Source organism: Ischnura elegans, chromosome 8 (assembly GCF_921293095.1).
Source record: "Ischnura elegans chromosome 8, ioIscEleg1.1, whole genome shotgun sequence".
Taxonomy (NCBI): domain Eukaryota; kingdom Metazoa; phylum Arthropoda; class Insecta; order Odonata; family Coenagrionidae; genus Ischnura; species Ischnura elegans.
This window is the reverse complement of record NC_060253.1, coordinates 98,263,014-98,286,975: the sequence shown is the minus strand read 5'-3', so window position 1 is coordinate 98,286,975 and position 23,962 is coordinate 98,263,014. Positions and strand designations below refer to the sequence as shown.

Sequence of the window (23,962 nt, the reverse complement as noted above, 5' to 3'; positions counted from 1 at the left end):
CCATCCTGCTCGGGTCCCACGACGCGAAATGGGCCCCGCGCGGAGCCCCTCCACACACGGAGGGACAAATTCCTGGGGTTATCCGTGAACAGTTATGACTTATAAAGTGAATGGGCAAAAATGTTCAATAAAAACAAAACTCGAGGCATTGGGGAAACATGGGTCCTTGCGGAGCTGTGGGCGAATAAGCCGAAAGGAGGGAAAAACAATGAGCGGGAAACACTTCGACTAAAATTATTTCCACCTTTGGCCTGGACAGCACCAAAACACCTGCAATTATTTCGCTTTTGAAAAGGGAAGAGTTTCTCAACGAAAGGCAGCGCAATCCAAGGGTAAACCCAAAAACAGGTGACATAAGAGGAAAGACAAAAACTCAATGACAATTTCATTAGAATACCGATTTCAACAACTTCATGTGCCATTTTTATTTTCGCATTTCCCTAAATTCTATTATGCAGCAAGATAATGCATGAGGGAAAGAGAAGCCGAGGGATACAAGTTTTTTTTTTAACAGAGTTATTAATTGAACGGATATACAAAAACTTGGTGGCCAGGGGTCTCTGTTCTGTGCCAACATCGAGTGAAAAAACAAACGCGCTACTAAATATGTACTTGTTCTCGTTTTTTTCTTCGCCTAATCCCTATACCTAACTCAATTCAGGAAAAATATCACTTGTACCCCTAAGTTTCTCACCCCCTGATATGCTAAACAAAAACAAATTTAATAATTTTTCGATAAGAAGTCTTTTAAATGATCCCCGGTTTTTCAGCAATAGGGTAGTTTCCTTCATCAACGAAAACGAAAGGTATTGATTGCGATTCGTTACCCACCATTAGTGTATTCATAATACACAAATTATTTGGTTTTTGAAATATCGGTTTTGACGAATGGCAAGGGTCAAATTTTATCCTCATTTGAAAAAGGCCAAATTGGCGCCCATGCGATTCCACTCCACGTGACGTCACAGGGACCTAGTTTCTACACGAGAGGATAGGAGTTATGCATCGTCTGAGGTTACCAATGCATGCATGAGGCACAGAGCTCAGGGAAACATGTATTAATAATCACCTATTAAAACTGGCTTAGGTCGGAAAGTTCTCTTCGTTTGATAAGGTATTAATAAACCTTTTTTAAGCCAAGCGCTACCAGCCAGCAAGGTACTCAGCAACCCGCTAGCATCCTGCGTCCTATCAGCGCTCAGAGCCTCGATCAAGGTCACCTCACAAGGCGGGAGGGGGAACCAGAAATGCGTCGCACGGACTTTTTCCCATCATTCCTACTTACGCGTCGCGTTTTCGCGCGCTTGAAAATTTTCACTTTTCATTTAATCGCGAAAAATAGATATCGTCATTTAAAAATCTAAAAGCGTGAAATACGTACTCCAGGAGTAATATTCTTTCGATTTAGGCAATAAAAAATAATAGGAAACCACCCTATTCATAGGTCTCTTACCCTAATTTAAAAAATTTTATGCGTTAAGTCCTAAGGTGTCGTTCGGTATCAATGCGGGTAATATATTGCCTCGATTACAAAGAGAAAATAAAGATTCAACGCGATGAAGAAAATAAAATGTCTCGGGAAAGTATATGTAAATTTTTCAAGATAAGAGAAAAACTGAAAAAATAAACGAACGTATGAATGGAGGAATAAAAAAAATATTCATTATACATTGATCGACCTTACTGGTGTGTGTACAACCATGTCTTAATCAAAATGGCAATGAGTAATCTTCTTTTATAGTTTCATCGTTTTCATTATTTGGCACCAATTGTATTGCGTAAGCCTCCGCAGACTACAGATATAAAAGTACCCACTATGGATCTAAAAAAAGACAAATTTCATATACTGCTGCGCGAAACTAGTAAAAACACCATGGTATATAAGAAATGTGAGGGACAATTTAATCTTCAATATGTGATAGAAGAACAAATTCTATCTATTATCATTATTGTATCAAGTATATTTAATATATTTTTTTTATTTTGAGGCGAAAAATTACCTACCTTATTCCGTGTTACTGCAATACATTGAAATCAATTTTTTAAGTATTAATTTTTCGTATGAGTTGGTCTATTTTCCACTGACTCATTAACAACATGCCCAATGGTACTAGATGTCGCCAGTTGAACTCTCCATGTACTTATACGTGTTTAGTCTTTAGTTTTTTATATCGCCGCTTCGTGGCGTAGCATACGCACAAGTTCACAAATACTAGTTTATTCCAGTTGCATAGGTGTTCATTAGCTTATGTTGTTGTTTCTGTGGCAGTTAAAATTTAGTGCGGTGAATTTTGTGAAAACTCCCTCCCTATAAATTTTCTTTAAGGAGACTTGAACGATCCCACAAATGTTACATGAAGTTTTTAAAAATGAAGGATTCGTGAATTCTAGATTCTAGCAATAGTCCTCACCTTTAGCAGTGATATTAAATATCATATGTCCTCGCATTGTACTTTTGAAACATCTAAATTTTATGAAAACAAATCAAGAGGTTGTTTGTGTAAAAAGTTAAATAAAATTAAAATTTTTTAATGAAAACATGTTTCTGACTGAAATAACCTAAGTCTAGGGTAAGTTAATTTTTTTGCAAGATATCTTAACGGATAACACTTGCATATCGAATAAATACTTCTTGCTCCCTGAATGGTTCGCCTTTTAATACTATTAAGTTACATGAAGCTGCAGCAAACTTGGCAATAAGTAATAAAAATATTTTTTCGCCAGTGAATGTGGGACAAAGCTAACTTCACTTTACTAAATATATATTAGTTTCCATGTTTTCCATTACATCAACTTTTAAATACAAAAAAAATCTAAAATATGGACATCATTGCTTCCAATTACATGAGGAAAAGGTGAAGGTAATGCTGTCTTATAAGCAGCTCCTCTTGAGGAGTTGAGAATTGATATGAGATGCAACGATGACAGAATAGATGAAAAAAGTAAAAAAAAATACGGCTAAATAAGCTTTTCTAAGCTAATGAAAACCTAAGTTCTGCTTAAAGAAAGGGATAATCATATGACAGAAAATAATTCCAATCAGACAAGCGAGCATTTCCAACACGATTGCGAAAGACGGAAGTCCTGGAACAAGTCACAGCGGGAAAATTGTTCAATAATATTGCCCATATATTTTTATTTCTAATGAGTAGTTATTTTTAAGCTATTATTTTGCTATTTCCTTATGCCACCATATCTTGCAAATGCTTCCTACATTTGAGGTTACGCGACATGTATTTGACGTGTCACGCAAATGCTAACAACATTTGCGCGACACGTCGAATGCATATCTTAGTTAAATAAGATATAAAAATAAAACCGAAATAAATAACGAAAGGGTACCAACCTCATCTGGCAGTGGAAATGTGCACTATCTCGATATATTATTTAACTCATCGCTATTAGATTATTTTCGGAAAAATAAATAGCGCGGATAGAGGCCTAAAGTAAAAATGCGAGTAAAGATGAAGAAAATTAATTTTGTCAACGACAAAGGACTTTCACCATAAAATAAAATCAATCGTTTGTTTCCCTCTCTTAAATACGTTGTCGGAGAAGCACCATCAAGTTTGTGATCTCTCTAAAGATTATTCAAGGAATAGCTGCTTACCAGCCAGCGGCATGCGATTTCGGATTTGTCAACAATTGCACGTATTAAAAATAACCGGGATCCCAAACTGGATCTTCCAAATACGTGCCAGGTATTGTAAGGCTGGAACAACCAATGGATCTTTTTCCTCTGCGAATAATCTGCAACCAATCTTAGGATTGTTGACTAATGATGATGATTTTAGCTAGCTTTAGAGGACTTGGTAGCTTACACTACCAGGTATTAGTATCAGATGGAACCACTCCGGAATCTCCGAACTACAATATCGGCGACGAAGCTAGGTAAACGTGAGAAACCTTGGACGAAGATATCACTGAAAAGGAATCACTTTTACCAGAAGGAAAAACACAAAAAGCAAAAACCGGGATCGCATATGCTCTTGAGAAATTAGAGGAAGAGAGTTCTCGTTGGTGGAGACACAGTGACTGGAATGGCGGAGGCTGGGAAGTGCTTATATATTGGTGGAGTTGGGAGAGAAGTTGAGGATTCAACGGCTCAAGCCATGTACTCGGAAGAACTTCACTCGTCGTAATTTGACTTGTTGTGAACCGCACCAATTATTGTAATATTCAGCCAGCATTGCAGAGAGACAATAGAAATGCATGCGATGATATCAAAATAAAAAAACAGCTGCAAATTTCTTGCTCTATTAATTAAGAGATATAGAATGGTCAATTTATTATACTGCAGGTGTACAATTTGTGCAATACAATATTGTAGATTCCTACGTTATATGTGATTTTTTTCGATCACGCCATGTAAATATCTAAAAAAATTCCTAAGTCATTAAAATAATGTATCTTTTAATTCATAAAAAAAGATAAAGCATACTGTTTAACATTCTGCGACATTGGACCGACTTTCGAGGCAGTTGTGTGTCACCTTGATTTTAGGGGTGGTAAATGCAAAAATATATTGCATGAAGCTGAGTAAAAACATTATTCTTGTATCTATTTTTCCCCGACAAACAACAGGTAACTATATTGACAAAGCCTGACAATGACAGCTCAAATTCATCCTGACCTAAAAAAAATTAAGTACATCATGGTCAAGGTTGAGTAAATAAATAGGGATAAGTGAAGTCTGCGGAGACGCTTTTCGCACATGTAGTGATCTTCCTTAGGTAGTCGCGGTTCCCGTAGCTTATTGTGAGAATCCGAGGAAGGCGTTCTCGCTCAAAAGGAATGACATTGGCACAAGATGGGAGGACGGAGGGAGGCGAGTTGTTGAGAAATTGGAGGAAGGCTCTCATGGGCGAGACAAGCGGACGGAATGGTGGGGGAAGGTAATAATAGATAAGAGTATAAGTGGGAGGAGCGGAATGAGCTTAAGCAGCGAGACGCTTTAGCGGGAGGAGGTCGCTTAAGAGGGAGGGAAGGGGGACACCTTGGAGACCGGAGCGTGTGATTGGAGGAGGCACGGAGGAGGAGGGGGGAGAGAAATATGACAGAGGATATAGCACGGAGAGGGAATAGATGTTGGCAGCCGACACTTGGGAGTTGCAATTAATAGGACCGCTCTGTGACGAAGCCGACGCGGAAGAGATTTCGACGGGGAAGGGAGGGGACGCGTCGTGGGGGGGTGGAAGATTGTGTGTGTGTGTGGGGGCAGGAGAGTTGAGGCAAGCGATATGCAGTGTGGGGGATGGGTGGAAAAGCATCGGGGGCCCCCACGTCGGGGTTGTTGAATGTCTGAGGTAACGAAGATGCGAGGTAGGCTGCAAAGAGCATTCGAGGAGGGAAGGAGACAAGGCAAGCTCTGTATGGCATTGTGTGATTCTTCCTCCCATTCTTCTCCTCTTGCCTATTTTCTTCCTTCACTTCCCCGGATGATATGAGATGATACTCTTCGCCTCACCCTTCCCAACCCCCCCCGAGTCCACCTGCAAAAGGATCCCTTTTAAACGGACTGACTGCTCATATTCAGCATAAGCGATAGTCATCATGGTGTGGATAAACACAACCGCCTCCCTCCCCCCGTGTCTTTTTATGTAGGTCTCTCTACGCCCCCAGTTCGTCCTCTTTATGTTGGGGTGCTCATCCTCCTCCAGTTTGACGTCTATCCTCCCCCCCCCCAAAACCTGATGATTCAACCCCTTTGAAGTTTTGAAATAAAACCCATCTCAGGATCGGGAAAATGCTAAAAATCAAAATCCCGAAACTCCATTACTGTTTATTGTGTGACAAATAAGCAAGCAAAATGATCTTTTTCGTCCAAGCGCGTCATTGTTATGTAATAAAACAATCAATTTTATAATTATTTACCACAATAAAAATAACTCATCTATTCACACTTATTTATTCCAACCGACGCAAGTTTCGGATTTTAATGCCATTTTCAAGCATGAAAATGTCATTCTATACCGAAACCTGAGCCAGTTTGAATAAATCAGAAAGGAAATAGACAATTACTTTTAATTATGCTAAATATCAAATATTTCCAACGAATTAAATAATGTATCTTTTATCCAAGATTATATAATATTTATGGCTCAAATAAATAAATGCTGAAAAATGCATAGAATTTCAAAAAGCCGTAGTAAGCAATAAGGTATTCGTCCATGTTATTACCATCATTTTGAGTCACTGACCATACAGTTGAAGGTACGAAAGGAATTTGAAGACAGTAAGCTAGAAGAAACAGCTAAAACTAATAAAAGAAAATGTGCCAGAGCAATTATTAGATACGTTATCAGGCTACCTAATTTAGATGAAAATTTTATTTGTTATAAATGGAAAAGAGAGCGATGCAATAGAAACATATTTGTTTGTAAAATGTCGTATCCGCAGGTTCATAATGAAAATTGTGCCGTGTATAGAGTTTGAGAATTGAAGAAGCAAGGATTCCATTTTGCTGTGGGGAGTTTTTGTTGAGAGGAAGACGTGAAAAAGAGGTGTCACTTTCCATCCGTCAGACCGCACCTCCAATACACCTACATACTACCATGCAAGCCGCCTTTATAGGCGTTTGGCGGGGGGTGTTGACACACCAGTCGTTTACAGGTATAAATGAAATGCTCTTACAAAGTTTCACCTCGCTTTTATTGAAGTCCTTTATAAAAAAAACTAATTACCGTACCTGTCTATTAATCAAAATATCTCTGTCAATTCATCGTGCAATACGAGACAAGCATACGGGATCAAATTCAAAAAGATTTAACCACCGAATAGAATGAGCTTCAAAGTAATGTGGTATGATTTATGAAAACTAAGGTTGAACAACATCAGATCAATAATTATAATTTCATCTCTCTAAAATCCTTTGCGAATTCAACTCGTATGAATCATTCCAAGATTGCAGTAAACTAACGTGATACACAGATTTACTCAGGTAAATTCTTTAATGACTGCGTGAAATTGCGAAATATTACGGTTTTCTATTGTACTTAAAGTGTCTCCCAAAGGAATTAAACAGGGGTAAAGATAAATATGTAAATGCTGACGGCACAAATATATCACTCAAAGACTGCTGCATTTATTTTGATGGTAATTTTGCGGACTTTTTTGGATCTACAATAAAAGTGTTAATAACACATCTCCCGTTACGATGAATTGATAATTATAATTTCAAGTAATGCATGCTTTCATTATATATATATAAAATATAAATAAATAAATGAAAATATAAAAATAAATGCTTGATTTTAATGTAAACTTTCTACAACTTATACTTGTTTTAAGATCACAGAGGCTCTGAAATCAGATCGCTTGGCGATACCACCAACGAACACTTCCCGCTACTATAATTTCAATGCGATTTGCAAAATTCCCAAAAGGACAGAGGCGAGCGATTCAAGGCTATAATTTCATTCCTCACAGGCATTCATCAGCGTGAGCCGAAACGAGCTACCGGTTTCACGCACCAAAAACATCCACACAGGCCTCGGGCGTCACCCCCGCGGGGGCCCATTTCACCCGTTCCCCGCGTGAATCATACTTCAGTCCATTTCCCAAATCCGATCACTGGGATGAACAGCAAAAAAGGAAAGAATGACAGCATGATGGGGCTCCCAAAAATATTTAACCCCCTAGGCTTAATCGGCACTTTGCCCGAATGCTTCTCTTCGGTTCTGAGAACGAGAATTAAGACTCATAATCGGTTATTCAACCCGAAGGTTCATTTGGATAGTAAGAACTAGGTTCTGCATTAAGAGGACTTCCTATCGATTATTCGTATTTCAGGTATATATTTCCTCGCTCATGTCTTATCAAACAGCTATGGCTATACTTAGAATTAAAGTTTGAATGCAGAAGGACCTAAGAGCTAGTGGATTCAAAACTGTTGAAAAATATTGAACCTATGGTATCTAAAGATTTGATGAAAGATGCGTTGATAATTTTCTGTACTTTATTTTAGACGGAGCAATAAATTAATATTATCTTATCTTTTTCATGACGAATCAAAATATACGCTACCATCACATAATACTCTCAGCACATACGATAGACTTTTTTTCAAAATCCTACTGTTCCTTCCCTATAAGTATGTAACCATGCTTCTCAGGTTCCGTGGAGTAAAAATGATTTTCCATTTTCAGCGTTCACTGGCGAAGGTGATCTGAAGATCTCAGGAGGCTCATTGGCGATTCTATTGTCTACGGCAAAGCTTGAAGCGGTGTAACCCGAAAAATGGAACTTTCAAATTTTAACATAAGAGAAATTACTGAGGAGAATTTTTGAAATTTTAAATGCAGGCAAATGTTGACAAGGGTAACAATTTACGACTAGTAAGCATCAATTTGGCAGCATAGGATTCATGAGAGTTATAATTCGTCACGATAAAAGAATTGTCAATCTGGAGTATTGCGTCCTCCTAAGATGGATAGCTATGGAAGTGCTATGGGAACTAGATGACATATGGTATCATTTTATCGCCGTGGACTTGAGTCAATGTGATTAATAATGGGATGGATACCGGAATAACGAACCAATTGCATTTCAAAATGGAAATTCAACGTCGTAATAAAAACTCATATCCAGTAAGTAAAGCATCATTCCTAACGTCAAAATAATATTGATTGCTCGATGAGAGTCCTGGACCATCCTAGCGTAAATGAAAAACTGAATCGACAGCGTTGACTCTCAATTCTAAAAACTTCACTGCTGCACGAGGGAAATTAAAACGTGTATCAAATAAATCAGTTTCATGCCTTATAGTGCCACACATCGCCGTATATTCCACATTTTTCTGAAATGTATTTTCTCGAATAGTAAAACAAAACCAATGCTGGAATCGCATTTAAAAATAAACCTTACCTTCTGGATAGCGGGATACGTGTGCAGTGGGTGGAGGACTTTGACTTCATTACAAGTCTTTCTGACGAAGAGCCTCCGGTGTTATCTATAAAAAAAATAGAATGAAAACAATTCATCATTAATGAAAGGTATGACCGAATTTCATTTTTTCCCTACCAATTTGCGTCGTCTAACATTACAGCTATATTTAGAGTTTCTTGACCAAAATTTCCTTTGAATTTGGAGTGATTAATTCAAAAATATATATTAAACCGGAGGAGAATTTATCTTTAGTAAGAGGGAAAATAAATAATTTGCTATACCCATTATTTGATAAGTAAAATATAAAAAAATATAAGCCATCTTTGATCAAAATCCTTCCCTGTATGTACCTTTAAAGTATTCCCCAGCAGAATATGCAAAAGTCATAGACGTTTACAGTATAATTATACATGACGAGAAAGCTTACGTGGTCCCCATGAGTAAAGATTATGGGAGAAATTTGTAGAATTACTTCCATATTCAATAGTCATTTAGTTGACTCTTTAAAAAGTCATTAATTAACCGTGGGTTACTACTAACGGCGGATTAGGATATCGAAATATTCTATCCCATGGAAATTATCTAAACATCTTCAAAACTGTACAAGTTAAATCCAAGTGGCCGTTACGACAGAATTGGAGGCAAAAATAAGAATTTCACTCAAGCAGTAGACGTCTGAATCGCTGGATATTCTATTCGCAATCGACCTCTGGTGCCCAGTATAGGCATCCCATAAGATGCACTACACGACACCACACAGCAATGTACATTGCACAGTCACACCCAACTTTATGGTCCCATCTGCATTCCCCGAGAGAAATGAACCGCAACTCCCACAGTATGCGAATGCCGAGAATTAAAAGGAAACACAACGCCAGCGTAGAAAGGAAAACAATGTCATGCCTATCAAACAAATGTCAATACATTAGGAAAAATTCTAATAGACATATTTTGCTGATCAAGAAATTTCTGCACCTTTTAGGCCGAGTAAATCTGATTTAAAAGCAGTCCAGCTAGTCTAATAGTGATAGCTCTATAGTAACAAATTTAACAGTTCCCAACATGTTCTCTGATTTATATTCACTCAACCGTGGCGGCGGAACTTCCAAAAGAAATTATAATCCCTCAAAAGCTAGAGCCGTTTGGAATAGGTTCGACATTCGAGTACCGTTCCCTGAACGACTGAATACTGTCACGAACACCTTAAATCGCTTCTCGTTTCCCTCCTTTGTCCCAGGTGGGAATCAAACCGCGGTCTCCCACGGTAGGCAAACAGGTGTCACTACGCATTGAACCTTTTGGTGAGCAGAGTACAGGGACAGAGATATGCCATCAAATAATGGCACTAATGCAAATCAACTTGTGGGGGCCTTAGTGACTCCCTGGACTCCTATCTATTCTCCTCCATTCCTCTCTCACCGCATAAATTATTTTCCAATGAAATTCGAATGTGAAAAAAAAAAACAGAATTACATACACAGACTGGAATGAAAGCTTATTAGCATTTATGTGAATTAATTTCTATCTGGATAAGATGTTTTATAGAACAAATTATCGACGAAAGAGGTTGCAGAAATTTACGAATTATTAATGCTGAATTCATTGATGAACTCTTTATATTCGAATAGTTCAAATATCTATATAGATGCCACTTGTTTTCGGTATGCTGGATAACAGAGTCCATTTATACCTAGTATGCTCGATTTGACATGGTTTTAATATATTCGTTCGGATGCTGATAGTAATGGAATGTTAAAATTTGTATCAAAACAAAATATAATGATTTACCACCAAAAGAACAAAACAAGTTTTTTTTTCGCAGCCACAAGGAATGATATTTTCACCTGTTTTCCATTAAAGCTAAAAGCAATAGTCGTTTTTTACTGCGGGCATAAGATCGATACCACGTCCAAAACGGAACGACCATGTACCACCCGCACCTAAGAAGTCTCATATGTGTTCTCAGTGGGAATCGAACCACTGCGCTGCCTCCACGGTAAGCGGGTACCATGGACAGTGGCGCTGACTCCATGGGGCCTGAGGGGGCCTGAGCTCCCTCAAAAATTCGTTATGGGCGTGAGGAAAAAATGTGTCAGGCTTGTCGATTTTCCCCGGAGTGTCCAGATATCGAGATTCGAGTTATCAGGGTTCTAATGTTGATTATAAGACTCTTTAAAAATGCTTTAAAAACTTAGGACCCACTGCTTATAAAATTTCCCGGGGCAAGGTCCCCGGTTTGGGCCCCCAAATATTTTTTGTAAGTCAGCATCCCTGACCATGGACAAAGAAGAGTTGTGCGTTTGGTTAAGGAAGGGAGATACGCAATCAGAAAATAACACTCAACGAGATCCTCATTACTTCCCGTGCCCCTCCTCTCTCAAACTCCTTTTCGCGCTCAAAATAGAAAAAAATGTTTCCCGTTAAAATGAAATTTGCACACGATTTAACTACTAGCAAAAACAAGAAAAACTTAAAGAAACACTCAAGTAAATGTTAGATAACAGTCCGAGAAATTCGATAAAAAAAGATTTCATGAGGCTGCAATTCGGAAATGAAATCTGTAGGCATCATCAACACACGTCAACAATCCTAGGATTGGTTTGACGCAGCTGTCCATTTTTTTATCAGCTGAACTTTTCACGCCGACTTATTTCTTCTCTTTTACATCCTTATTTAGTTGTCCCATTTAATCTGTCTTCCTTTTTCGTTCTTGCCATCTACTGGTCGGTTGGTCAAAGAAATTGTATAAAAAATGATTGCAGGGTGCTGCAGTTCAGAAATTATATCTGTAGGTATATTCTAATATTTTTTCAACCTAATGTCACTGAAATCCTATTCGCTAATAGTCATTCATAGACCACAAGGAAGTCATCCCCGTACCCCAAGGAAATTCCACAAATGCAATTGAAGTTTGCTACATCGATACCACGCTAACAACGGAACGACCGTGTACCACCCACATCTCAATGGCCACACCTGTGTTCCCGGTGGGAATCGAACCGCTGTCTCCCACGGTAGGCGCGGACGGAGAAGAGTTGCGCTGAGTTGGGTGAGCAGAGGAGAGGAGCTGGCAAGGGAGATATGCCATCAAAGGATGACACTCGCGCAAATCAACGCGCGGGGCGATAAGTTATTTCCCGGGCACCTCCTCCCTCCGTTCCCGCCCTCTCCCCCTCGACCTCACCCCCCCCCCCTCCTCCCATTAAACCCTGCGCTCCCGACTCCCGCCCTGCTCATTTTCGCAACCGAGAGACACGTTGCCGCGCGCGGAGCACTAAACGCGACCGCAAAGAGCCATTAGCTCACGTGGAGTCGCAGAAACGCATTCGTACGTACGTCTGGAGAAAGTGCTGCAACGGGCGGAAAGGAGGAATAAAGGGAAGTTGGCATCTCTCTCGCCTTCCGAGGGTTTTTTATTTTTTTTATTTTTCTTCTCCATGCGAGTCGTCGTGGGGTGGTCGGGATATTGTTCGTGCTCCTCTGCTTCGCTCTAACTCCGGGACGTGTCCTCTGCACTTGGCGATGTGTTGGTTCCGCCCGAGGACGACGGGAAGCAGCCGCTCGGCTGAGTCGAACGCGGTTCGCGAAGATTTGAACGCGGCGAGAGGCGCTTAGGCATCGATCACGAGGTTATCTCATTGAGCTTAAGCCTGAGTCAAACGATCATTTTTTTCATCCCTTCCGAAGGACAGCTCCAGCGATCGCTCAAATGGTGACGGAGAAAATGACTGTTTCACTTAATTATTTTCCGCGATGGCTCCAGGATGTATATCCCATTCCTTATTCCATCACTCTGCACTTATACAGTGTGCGATTATCTAAATGTCTGATAAAAGTAATCTCAAAACCGGTGATATTGTTCAATCGCATTGTTGAAACTCGCTCAAAGCTATAGTTTAATTACGCTCAAAGATTGTCTCAGGCAATTATAATCGCACATTTTCGTCCAACCTTAATTATTTAATGTCCTTAAAAATCCAGAGTGTAAACTAAAATGCCTAAAAGGTTGGATACCAAAGAAAAATCATTTCCATAGCAGCTGCAAAGTGCATCCAAAAATTTTTGCGTTGCTGTGGCTTAGTAACAAAGGAGTTGTGACCCTATGTTTATAGGACAAAAAAATACATAAAATTGTCTCCCCTCCCACCTTCTAAAGCATTGCAGATTCCTCATGAGACACCATCTTCCCGAAAACCTCACTATTAACCCTTTACATCTGGGGCTACAACAAATAACAATGGATTATCATAAACATTCATGTCCAGGATAGGCGAAAGCTACCCAGGCGGGACTCAAACCCGCGACCTTCGCTTTGGCAGACAAGAATAATACTCAGTCGCCACCGAGGCCGCCATCCTCTTGGTCTTCCTCCAAGGACTTTCCCTTCATTTAATCCTTCTATTATATTCTTACTCAATCACTGTGCTCTATGTCATGACCTAACCGCTGGATTATTCTCTGGCGCATGAAGCTCCACAACACCCATCGCCAGGTCTCGAAGGATTTACTTCTTACCTGATCAGCTTGGACATATTGCTTGGGGTACTGGAATCCGTTGAGCCTTTACAACAAATTTATTTGTGCGTCACCAGAATAAATTGCGAAATCATCCGTCATCATTGAGGGGTTAAAAGTAAAATGGAGGCAGCGCATCTCGAAGGAAAAACTCTCCCCCTTGTTCGGCACATAAATTCGATTTTGGCGAGCCGTAAGTGGACATGGAGAGAACAGAGAGATAGAAGGACGAAGAGGCACTTTCGACATATCAATTCTATCAATATTTTAATAATCAATGTTGTTCATTGCGTTGACAGGGAATCAAATGATTCACATCATAGCTGAATTTGCCGGCCATAACTCGTTCTTATTGAACAATTTAATCGGATCAAAGCAGATTTGGATTTTGTGAGAACCGTGAACAGGAAATTACTACGGAAACTGGAAGTTTTTCTTTGTTATTCAACTGGGAAAGGGAGGATAGATGATGGCAATGCAGGTTGGTTGACGAAAAAATCAATTTATATCTCCGTGAACTGATTTTGTCTTTCTTTGTGTATACTCGACTTCAAAAGATGTTAGACGTGCTGATATCTTTGAAAGTCCGATCATGGAATAAAAAATCATTGGGAGAAGCATAAATTTCTAGGTTATCCGGTCATCATTCTCGACATGAAGAATGGCATATCAGTCACGATTGAACTGACGTGAAACGAATCCTCGACACTACTCAAAAATCGTTCTCCTATTATCAAAACTTTTACTTGTCTAGAGTAGGGTGTATAATCCATAGATAACTTCTCATTGAATCACTTTTGTTTTGATAAGCAATAAGTGGATGTTGAGAGAACGTAGTGTTACTTCAGCATATTGACTCAATTAGGACTATGGTTCAAGAAATGTTATCATATACACGCAAAAACTGTAACGATCATTGTGAAAATTAATGAAAAATATAATAAAATTACCAGATGCAACCCAATGTCTTTAGATATCACTGATACAATATTGTAGTGCGGAAAAAGCAGAGGCATCTACCGGACGGTATCAAAACTTAAATATCTCGAGTGCATACTGCGAAACGTACAGATCTAACCGCACCATCGATATCTAGAAGATGGGCGTGCAATCGATGTAATGACTCTAGCAATGCTATCATAATCACTTTGAAATGTAACGATCCTAGTTATCAGTTATTAATAACGTGATAAAACTACCCGATTAATGCAACCCTCTGTCTTTGGATAGCATGTTGGAGAGCGGGAAAATCGGAGAGGCATCTGTCGGACGGTATCAAAACTCAAATCTCCCGGGGCCGCACCGCAAAACGTATACGGATCTAACCAATCCATCGATATCTAAACCCTCTCATATATATCGCCCATCCCACTACCACCACACACACGCGCGCCTGCCTATCACACACACACACACCCCTTCACCCACGGCCAGCACATCCGACGACCCCCAGCACGGCACCCTTCCCACACCCCGCCCGTATCCGCACCAAAGGGCCAGCGCCGCTCCTCCGCCCTCTTTTAACCCCGTGCGCGAGAGGCCACACCGCCCATCTTCTAGATCTTCCGCCGGATTAAGTCCCATTTGGGGGGTAGTGGGGGGAGGGTTTTCACGCCCCCTTCGCCAAATGGGCCGACCGCGGCTTTCATTAAAGGAAAGAGAGAGGGGTTGTGGGGGGAGTGGCGAGGCGTACACGCGGAGGGTGGGTGAGGTTAGGTGGGAGATTGATGGAGAGGAGGGCTCGGAGTTGTCGGAGGATGTTAAGGAACGTGGCCAAAATGAAGAGATGGGTGTGAAATGTTAATCGACCCCAACTAACATCCATAGTCATCAAGAAACATTCAGAAAACTGTAAAAAATGGTATATTTTCACATGTTTATGCCATTAGTGTTCGGTGTTGTTTCAACAAGCTTCATTCAGACGAAATAAATTCAACATAGTACATTCCACTACAGATTTCACTATGGAAAACGTGGCTTAAATGAAGTGATGTGGCCAAATGTTAACCGACCCCCGAGAAACATCTATAACCATCAAGAAAATTTCACAGAATGGCAAAAGTGGTATATTTTCACATGTTTTAGCCATTACTGTTCGGTGTTACTTTAATAAGCCTTATTTAGAGGAAATAAATTGGAATTGTCATACTCCGCAATATATTTAGCTACGTGTACGATGACGGGTTAAGAAATACGCCAATAACTTCCAATAGGACGAACTTTAAGCCGTTTTTAGCAATTAGTCAAAAGTGCATCTTCAAGCGATTCCGTTTAGATGAAATGATTTATGCATAGCACCTAAGCCACACTGAAATTTTTCAATATTTACGATACGCGAATCAACAAACCCATTCAACAACACGGAGTACCTTCTATAAGAAACATTTATATAAATTCAAAAACGGTGAATTTCTGGGATTTTTATTCATCATCATGACTTCATGCAATTCTGTGCAGATATCCAATTTAACGGCAGGTAACGATATTTTTTGGAACCTTGTGGATAACAAAATAATCACAGACAAAATTTTGTCGATCAATAAAAATTAGAGGGTCATGTAAACTGTATTCCATATAGATGAAATAAACAACACTCAGTTTACTTAAATACATACTTAGTGTGCAATAGATAACGATTCAGATATCAACGTTGGTGTGGACCTTAAGGATTTTCAATGCGTTACTCAAATATTTACGACAGTTTGAATACTTGGAGATACTCCATATTTCCATAATTTATGTGAGATCTGTAGTTAAATTTACATAAAATGGCCCGAAAACATGGTATATTATAATGTCTCTTGCAAATTTTAACTGTGACCATTATAGTACCCACGAATAATCTCTTTAATGTAACTAAAACTAGTAGCGACCTTTTTGGAGGGTAAATTTGTCTCGAAATACTTTAAGCCTTAAATTCTTGGACATTAGTGTTATTAGAACCATCATTACAATATGACAACTTCCCGTCAGCACTATGAAGATGACTAGAGCCCGCCGCAAGAGATACATTTGCAGTGAAATAAAACTAGTATGTGCTAGGAAAAATCAATCAATTAGCATTCAAAAAATGGTGAGCATATTTTGGAATATTGGAGACCATAGCTCGGAGTTAACTGATTGAAAAATTGATTTTCTGAATTCGACTTCTCAAGATTTTACGATAGACTTTCCCAATAGTGGTTGCTATGATGCGGTGAATGAACGACTTGTTGCGGAGACACATTGAAATGACATTTATCTACGACTCTGAGCTGGATAAGTGAAGTCCTAGCAGTTTCCGATGTATATTTAAAGAGATGCAATGTCGTGGTGGTAGAATGGCGATATGGCATTACCATTCGCGGGTGAATCAGAGGGAGTTGGTGCGCGGGCGATTCGTCCCTCCCACTCTTTCGCAGTTACGGAACGCTCTGAAAAGGTTTTGGCCCCTGCGATAATTTTAGCACGTCTGCTTCCCGCGTCGTGTTCTCGCCGAAGCGTGGGCCGCTATTTTTTTTATTTCGCCGAGAAGATGCTCATATTTTATTGCGGCATAACTCTCTTTCCGTTCGATATTTCCGGCGGGGTTACTTGAAAGGTCGATCCGATCGCCAGGAAGATAAATAGCATATAGCTCGATCGAAAAGATTATTTATCCTAGATCGCACCCGTGACTTGTGTGATCCAGTCAAAGTCCCTCGCAGATTGCTTTTCTGGTTGGTAACGCACAAAACTGTTGTACTTCAAAAAAGGGTATGCATTTTACCTATAAGGATCAAATGCACACTTCACAGACATGGAGGAAAACGTTTTCCTTCGTTCTTGAGTCTGTTTGAGTGAGTTATTTCCGCTCTACTTGTAGTAAATCTTTTATAATATCTGAATCCCGACTTGGGGAAAAATATTCTACTGTGCAGAAAGTGTGGATTGGATTTTCATACTTATAGTGGTCAAAAGAATTGAATGAAACATTAAATTCACTCTATATCTGACACAACGTTGATCTCATACCCCTCTTTGTATTTAGTGAGGATTACTTTCCATTTTTTCATCATATGATGGTTGCAATGATTCAAATACTTAACTGAAATGGATGTAAATTTTAAATGACACTTGAGCCACCTCTTATTTACAATAAAAATACCAGGCAACAGCAAACATTTCTAGCGAAGAATAACTTGCTATAAGTATGCAAAACAGCTTAATACAGCTTTTGAAGGCCTAATTAGAAGACTTGGGGGAAAAGGAAAGCCTCGTAATTTTTTTATTAAAAAAATAATGAACCATGAAAAAAGAAGTCGCGAATATGAAATAATGTGCAAAAATATGATGGAGGGAAAAACTGCGGCAAAAACTTTCTCCAACCGCTTGAAAATAGAAATATTTTACAGCCCGCAAAAATGTCTGTTTGGGTAAAAACAATGCCACTACCAATGGTAATACGTACATACAGTAATATTTAGTTTTAAAATGTTGAATTGGAGGAGGGTGCTTTTTCATTTAAGTCACTAATGACGACGATTTATACTCATTTATGATGATGATGGTATGAACTAGTATTCAATGAACCAAATAGCCATATAGTCTAATCATTATTATTGACTAGTGAGAAACAATAAGTATATGCAAAGCATTAAAAATTTCTGCTTTATCAATAAAAACCATATATAGAGCGAAAATGCAAATTATTATACTTATTACAATTAAACTGTGAGAAAACAATGAAATCCGAAGATTCAAGAAATAAATACTTGAAAATTTCACGATAATAAAATTTATGACAAGAAAAACTTATCACACCTTGAAGACGATGCAGTAAAATTGAAACCTAGGTCATGATACATTCTTAAATCGTGGGGAATTGCAAGTATTTATTTCATGTGAGAAAATATACAAAAGACTGCCAAAGTGGCTATGGCATTAAAACTCGCTCAATCCCCTGGGGCAATATTGTAAGAATTATTTTTTTTAATTCGGAAACTGAGGAGGCTGTTTTGCCATTGAAATCACTAATAAGGATGGTTTATATTGACTGAAGATTTTATGAGGACCTGAACTAGTATTCAGTAAACCAATTAGTCATAACGTCTACTCATTATTACTGACTCGAGGGTAACAAGAAGTATTTAAAATTTCGTCATTAGCAAAATACCGCACACAGAGCAAAAATACAAATTATTCTATTCCTAATTCAACTTTGAAAATATATTCAAAAGACCGCAATGTGGCTATGGTTTGTAAAACCCATTCGATCGCCTGAAGCAATATTTTAAGAATTAGTTTTAAAGAATCGGAAAGTGAGGAGGGTGCTTTGTCATGCAAGTCACTTATGACGATAACTAGTATCTAGTTAGCCAATTAGTCATGACGCCCACTCAGTGCCCCGAGGGTGCGAAGGTAAGCGAGGCGGAGTGAGGCAAGGCACAGGTTGGGGCGTGGGCCATCGAAGGTGGAGAGGAAAGGTTAAAAACCATTCAGGAAAAAGAATTGCTTGCGGATAAAGGGGATGCCGACTGAGCCAAGGGTGAGAATCTCGAAAGGAGAACATACAAATATTCTAAACTTCCACGCCCTGATGATTCGCTTTTTCCCTCGGAATATATGTCGCGGAAGGACTCATGCCTACGGTAAATTCCATGTTTTTGGAACTATCACGAAGGATATAATTCACAAGAAGAGCCATCAAATCATAACAATACGCATCTTCTTTATTCTTGAAGTTAATCAACAACTTCATGGAAGAATAGGTTAAAATGCATTCATGAAACTGTTCCAGGGAGTCTTTTGAAGGCATTTTTACCTCACCCCGAAATGTAGACAAAAATATCGCTCAATTCTCACATAGGTACCCAGGTTTTATAACGAATTTCCAAGGTACTCTAAAATATCAACTAATAATGTAAAATATGCCTTGATAATTACTAAATTAATATATTAAATAACACAGGCCTTATCAAATGACATAATCATCAAGGTATTAGATTTGTCCTTGTCGTAAGACAATATAACGCGGGAAAATTAGATTTTTTTATGTTCTTCTTTCGAAATTCTCATTCCCAGCATAGTCGGCATCCTCGTCCAGACCTTAAGCGGTATGGAATTTTGAGAAAGCGACTGACTCCTAAGGGTAATTGCGCCTTGAGGTAAGGGTAAGGAATTAAAGGTGGAAAGAAACCCGGCGTCGGCAATAGAGATAGTATTAAGAAAAAGATGCCAAGGGGAGCATGGCTACGCGTCCCATCCGACGGACCGAATGCTTTCCTTAAAGCAACCCTCCACACAGCACTCAAGCACGGTTCGGGCATTCCCTGAAAAATCTCCACCACCGCCAGGATTTGAACCTGAACCTACAGGTGGGAAGCTTTCATTCTAGCCACTACACCTACTTGATCCGTTTTCTGCCAAAATAAGGTAAAAAATACAAGACTACAAGAGTAATATTACTGTAATTGAATTAAATGAAAAATCAAGATCATGAAACGTGCTGATTTAAATCCATTAGGATCTCATCTGAATTACGATAAAGAAAAACATCTAATCCAGCCCTATGAGATAACCTTTCATCAGTTCATTTCCTGAATTGGATGGGCAGGTTTTCATGGAGCTATATTTTGGTTAGAGAAACCGTAGGCTCGCATGGGGTAACTGAAATTCTTTTTACTAATTGTAACATAAAATAAAACATTAGGTCGATATTGAAAATAAGAATTTCACAATGAGTTTTTTTCTAAATATTAAAGTGCTACAACTAAAATTTAGGTCGGTACTTTTTGCAAGTATTACCTAATTTTGAAGTCACTAAGAGGGTTAATAATAATGGTACCAATAATTAGAATTGTATGAATTTGATGGAATGAAAGAGAGTAGGCTTTATAGAGAATTGAAGAGGCAAGTCAATGAAGGGAGGGGATACTACCTGAATATTTCTTCAGTGCTTAATTAAAACCTAACTTAATCAGTAGAATACCTTAATAATAATAGTGCCAATTATTACAATTGAAATTTCAAATTTTGTTCTGTGTACTGCCGTGGGGGTGTGCTTGGAAAAGTGAAGATATGCGCAGAGGTGCGGAGGACTGGAAGGGGTAAAAGTCGGGGTGATTTCTGAGCTGTGAGGGAGGGGGGAGAGACGAGAGAGCGTGAAAAGGATTGGGCCCATGGCGAACATATACATCCTCCTGCTAATGCCCTGTCTGCCTCACCCACCCACCCAACCACCTTCTTTTATCACGACCACTCTGCTCACTTTATCCCACAAATCTCACTCGCAGCCTTGCATCCTCACCCCCTGCCCCTCACCTTAATCATTGGTTCGCCTCCCCGCTCATTATCTTCGACCCCCTTTGCCCTAATCTATTAATCCCTTTCTTTGTGGATGCCACAAGAAGAGATGATTCTATTCCCAGAGAGCTTAGTTTCCCACACGGAAAACTCGACCATCACATCATCAATTCGAAGACGGAGAGAATATCATCACGGTGGGCGTGACTAGGCCCGAGGGGGGGTCTGGGGCACGCCTTTGATCCGAGGCCTTCAATTCGTAAATTATCTCTTTTAAATGCTCGAAAATGAAAGAATAGCATATTTTTCAACGAGAAACGGAACACACACACACACACATATGATTCGTTTTCTACATTTTTATTTTTCATGATAATACTCAATGTCGTCAATAAAGCATTCGATCTATCAATTTGAATATGTGATGAAGAATTATATATTCTCAAAAATGTCACGATCAATAAAATAGCATAAAAAAAGATAGAAGATCTTTGGAAGGCGTCTTCACAAAAATAAAAAAGGTCTGAACTTCTCTTTTTGTTTTGTGTTTATCATAAACGTTTTAGCAGAATTTTGACGGCTATTGTTTATCACTGTGCTTGGTAATTTGAAAGTATCAGACTACTATAAACTCTATAATTAGTGATTCGTGATAGCTCCACAGATTAAACAGAGACTTTTGAAGTAGAAAACCTGATGTTCGCAAGGATCGTTTGGACGCAGAAATGAGAAAAAAAAAGTTTCCGTTTTATATTGATTCTCAACGATTAAGTTTTATAAGGATTTCCAACCAATTAATTCACCACAATAAGTTTAAAAGGCAATTGAGAAGAATACAGTTAAATTTGTGGAGAATAGGTTCGCTTGTGGAAAAATTTCGCATAAGGGGAGCTAAAAGAAAACGCATCAATCACGCACAAACTATCGCATTTTGCCACTATTTCTTGAGACATCGAATGTTTAAAGCTTGAGAATCCGAATAACTTTCCGTGTATGCAGAACAGACTCATATGAACCACATCAACTAGGCAGCTCCGTAGGTATTTCATCACATAAAAGCTATACCTCAGAGAAAATTCTGAAGTAAAATGTTCGTATTTATGTTTCAAGTGATCAATGACAAGGGCGTAACCTAAATGTGGTGAACACTTCGTGATGTTATCGTAATTTAATAAAAAAACTCGAATGGTAGTAGTGCGAAGATATTCTAAGAGGTAATCAGCTAACACTACCCCATTTTAACACGTAAATACTCTTCTTTTTGGATTAATAACTGCACTTAAAATATATTCGTTGATGGCCATTGATAAAAATCGAAAAATATGAAGATGCTAGTGCTCTGAATTGCCCATTGACTTTTCTTATACGTCAAAATATCAGAATTATTTCAAATTTAAACCTCTATTTACGTTTTACTTGAATTTCGGGTGTTGGTTTGCCTTCATGGGAAGTCATAAGTAGTCGCCCACACGAGCATCGAGAAGCGAAAGCTGAAAGACGGATATTGAATTTCACGCAATTGGATTCGCACGTCTTGCATTGAATTTCGAAGCGGTTAGTGCCCCGGTAAATTGCTTACCGTAACAATTCCATTGCATCTTTTCAGGGTTAAAAAAACATTAAAGAAGGTTAAGGTTGTATTGGCTAAACTTTGACTTCACGACCCTGAGTAATAGTTTCCTAGATGATAGTTCTCTCTCAAGATTCTCTCTCCATTTTGTTTGATCAGCTCAATCAAGACTCCCTAATGGTCACGTTTTTACATACGGCCAGCCAGGTGGTTGTGGTAACATAAGGAAAACGCGAATTAAATTAGGCCTATGATTTCATTGACCAGTTAGTTAATAGTAATATATTTTTTCCTTTACTTGAAAGTCCTCCTCTTGAAGGGGAAGGTACTTCTCCGGTGTTTAAAATTCAACTATGTTGAGGTTACCCCCAGATCACTAGAAATGCCTTCCTGTTAAATTTAGCTGAGCCACAAAAACACTGATCGGAAGAATATGGCAAGCTCAATAAATTTTCCAGAAGTATCTTTTATGATCATGGATCATCACGTTCTTTTACTGTTCTTATGATTTTCCCTTTTTACATAATATGAAAATTAAAATTAGCATATAAATATATGCCTAAAGGCATATTTTCGATTTCGGATTGCAGATTTTACACAACACGGTGAGAGACATCAGCATAACTTTAATCTTTCATTTTTCTGGGGTTCAGGTTCAAAGAATGGGTTTAAAAGTTATTATTTCAATAGAAATCGAGGGAAACAGACTGCCACAACCAATTATTAAGCTTAATATTCGTCAACGTTTCAAACTTGTTGGTGGTGCATGAAGAAATATCTCTAATCACGTATAAATGAACACAGGGAAATCCTGATTATCGCATTTTTCACTAGTAAAGGGTAAAAATTATTCAGTGTTTTAAATCTCCTTCTTACATTCATGACAAACGAAATCGTAAAATTGGCTTTAAAAGAGCATTAGAGTTTTAGTGAAAATTGAATGGCTCGCTTTTTTGACTCGCGACTATTTTCCATAAACTTACCACCCAGACCATTGGGTGAGCTAATTAATTTATGGGTTCCAGACATGAATGGCTCTTCAGATGGCGAGATAACTCCCTAAACGTTCGAATGGTGGCCATAACGGTCATAAATGAGCTCTAAATGGCCACATTTAAAATAGGTTTGGAGCCCATCCCTTAACAGTTACCGCCAAAGGAAAAAAATGTATCGATATATTTCCTCGTGACTTAATATGATTAGCCTCGGCGGGACTCGAGATCACGAATTCGAGTTTCATTAGCTCAGATTTTTTAAGACCTCTTCATTGGTTCGCCCTCTTCGTCGCCCCCTCCATTCTCCCCTACAGCTTCCCCTCCCCCAACCCACTCCACACTTCACCCCCTCCCCTTTCCCGTTCCGTACCCCGTTCCCCCCCTCCCTTAGGCCCAGCATTTTTCCTAACTAAGACCTCTCCCTTGTTCTCATATCCAAAGGGACGTTACGTCACCCGCTGCCCAACGTGGGCCCATTGTCCTCTCCTCCCTCCCCCTCCTCCCACGCCCCCCCGCGACCCCTAGGGGGCACCATTCGCCGTTCGATTACCCCTTCCACCCCCGCCGCCCCTTACGGCTGACCCTTCCTTCATCTGCCCGATTCGCATCCATCTTCTCCCTCCCGACCCCTCCCTTTGCTCTTTCGCCTGCAATTCTTCCTTCTTCTTCTTTCCAACCTCTCCGTTCTCTGCGTCGTTAAAGAGGTTGGTGCAAGCATCAAAGTATAAGTTAT

The 23,962-nt window shown here is 39.2% G+C and overlaps 1 protein-coding gene across 1 annotated transcript in view; it reads right to left on the bottom strand.

Moving 5' to 3' along the window:
• The window catches only part of LOC124163981, a 152,797-nt gene that overhangs the window by 66,203 nt on the left and 62,632 nt on the right, over positions 1-23,962 (bottom strand). The window contains exon 4 of the mRNA XM_046541125.1: positions 8,866-8,950. Within this exon, the coding sequence (XP_046397081.1) occupies positions 8,866-8,950 (85 nt within the window). The remainder of the gene's footprint in view (positions 1-8,865; positions 8,951-23,962) is intronic.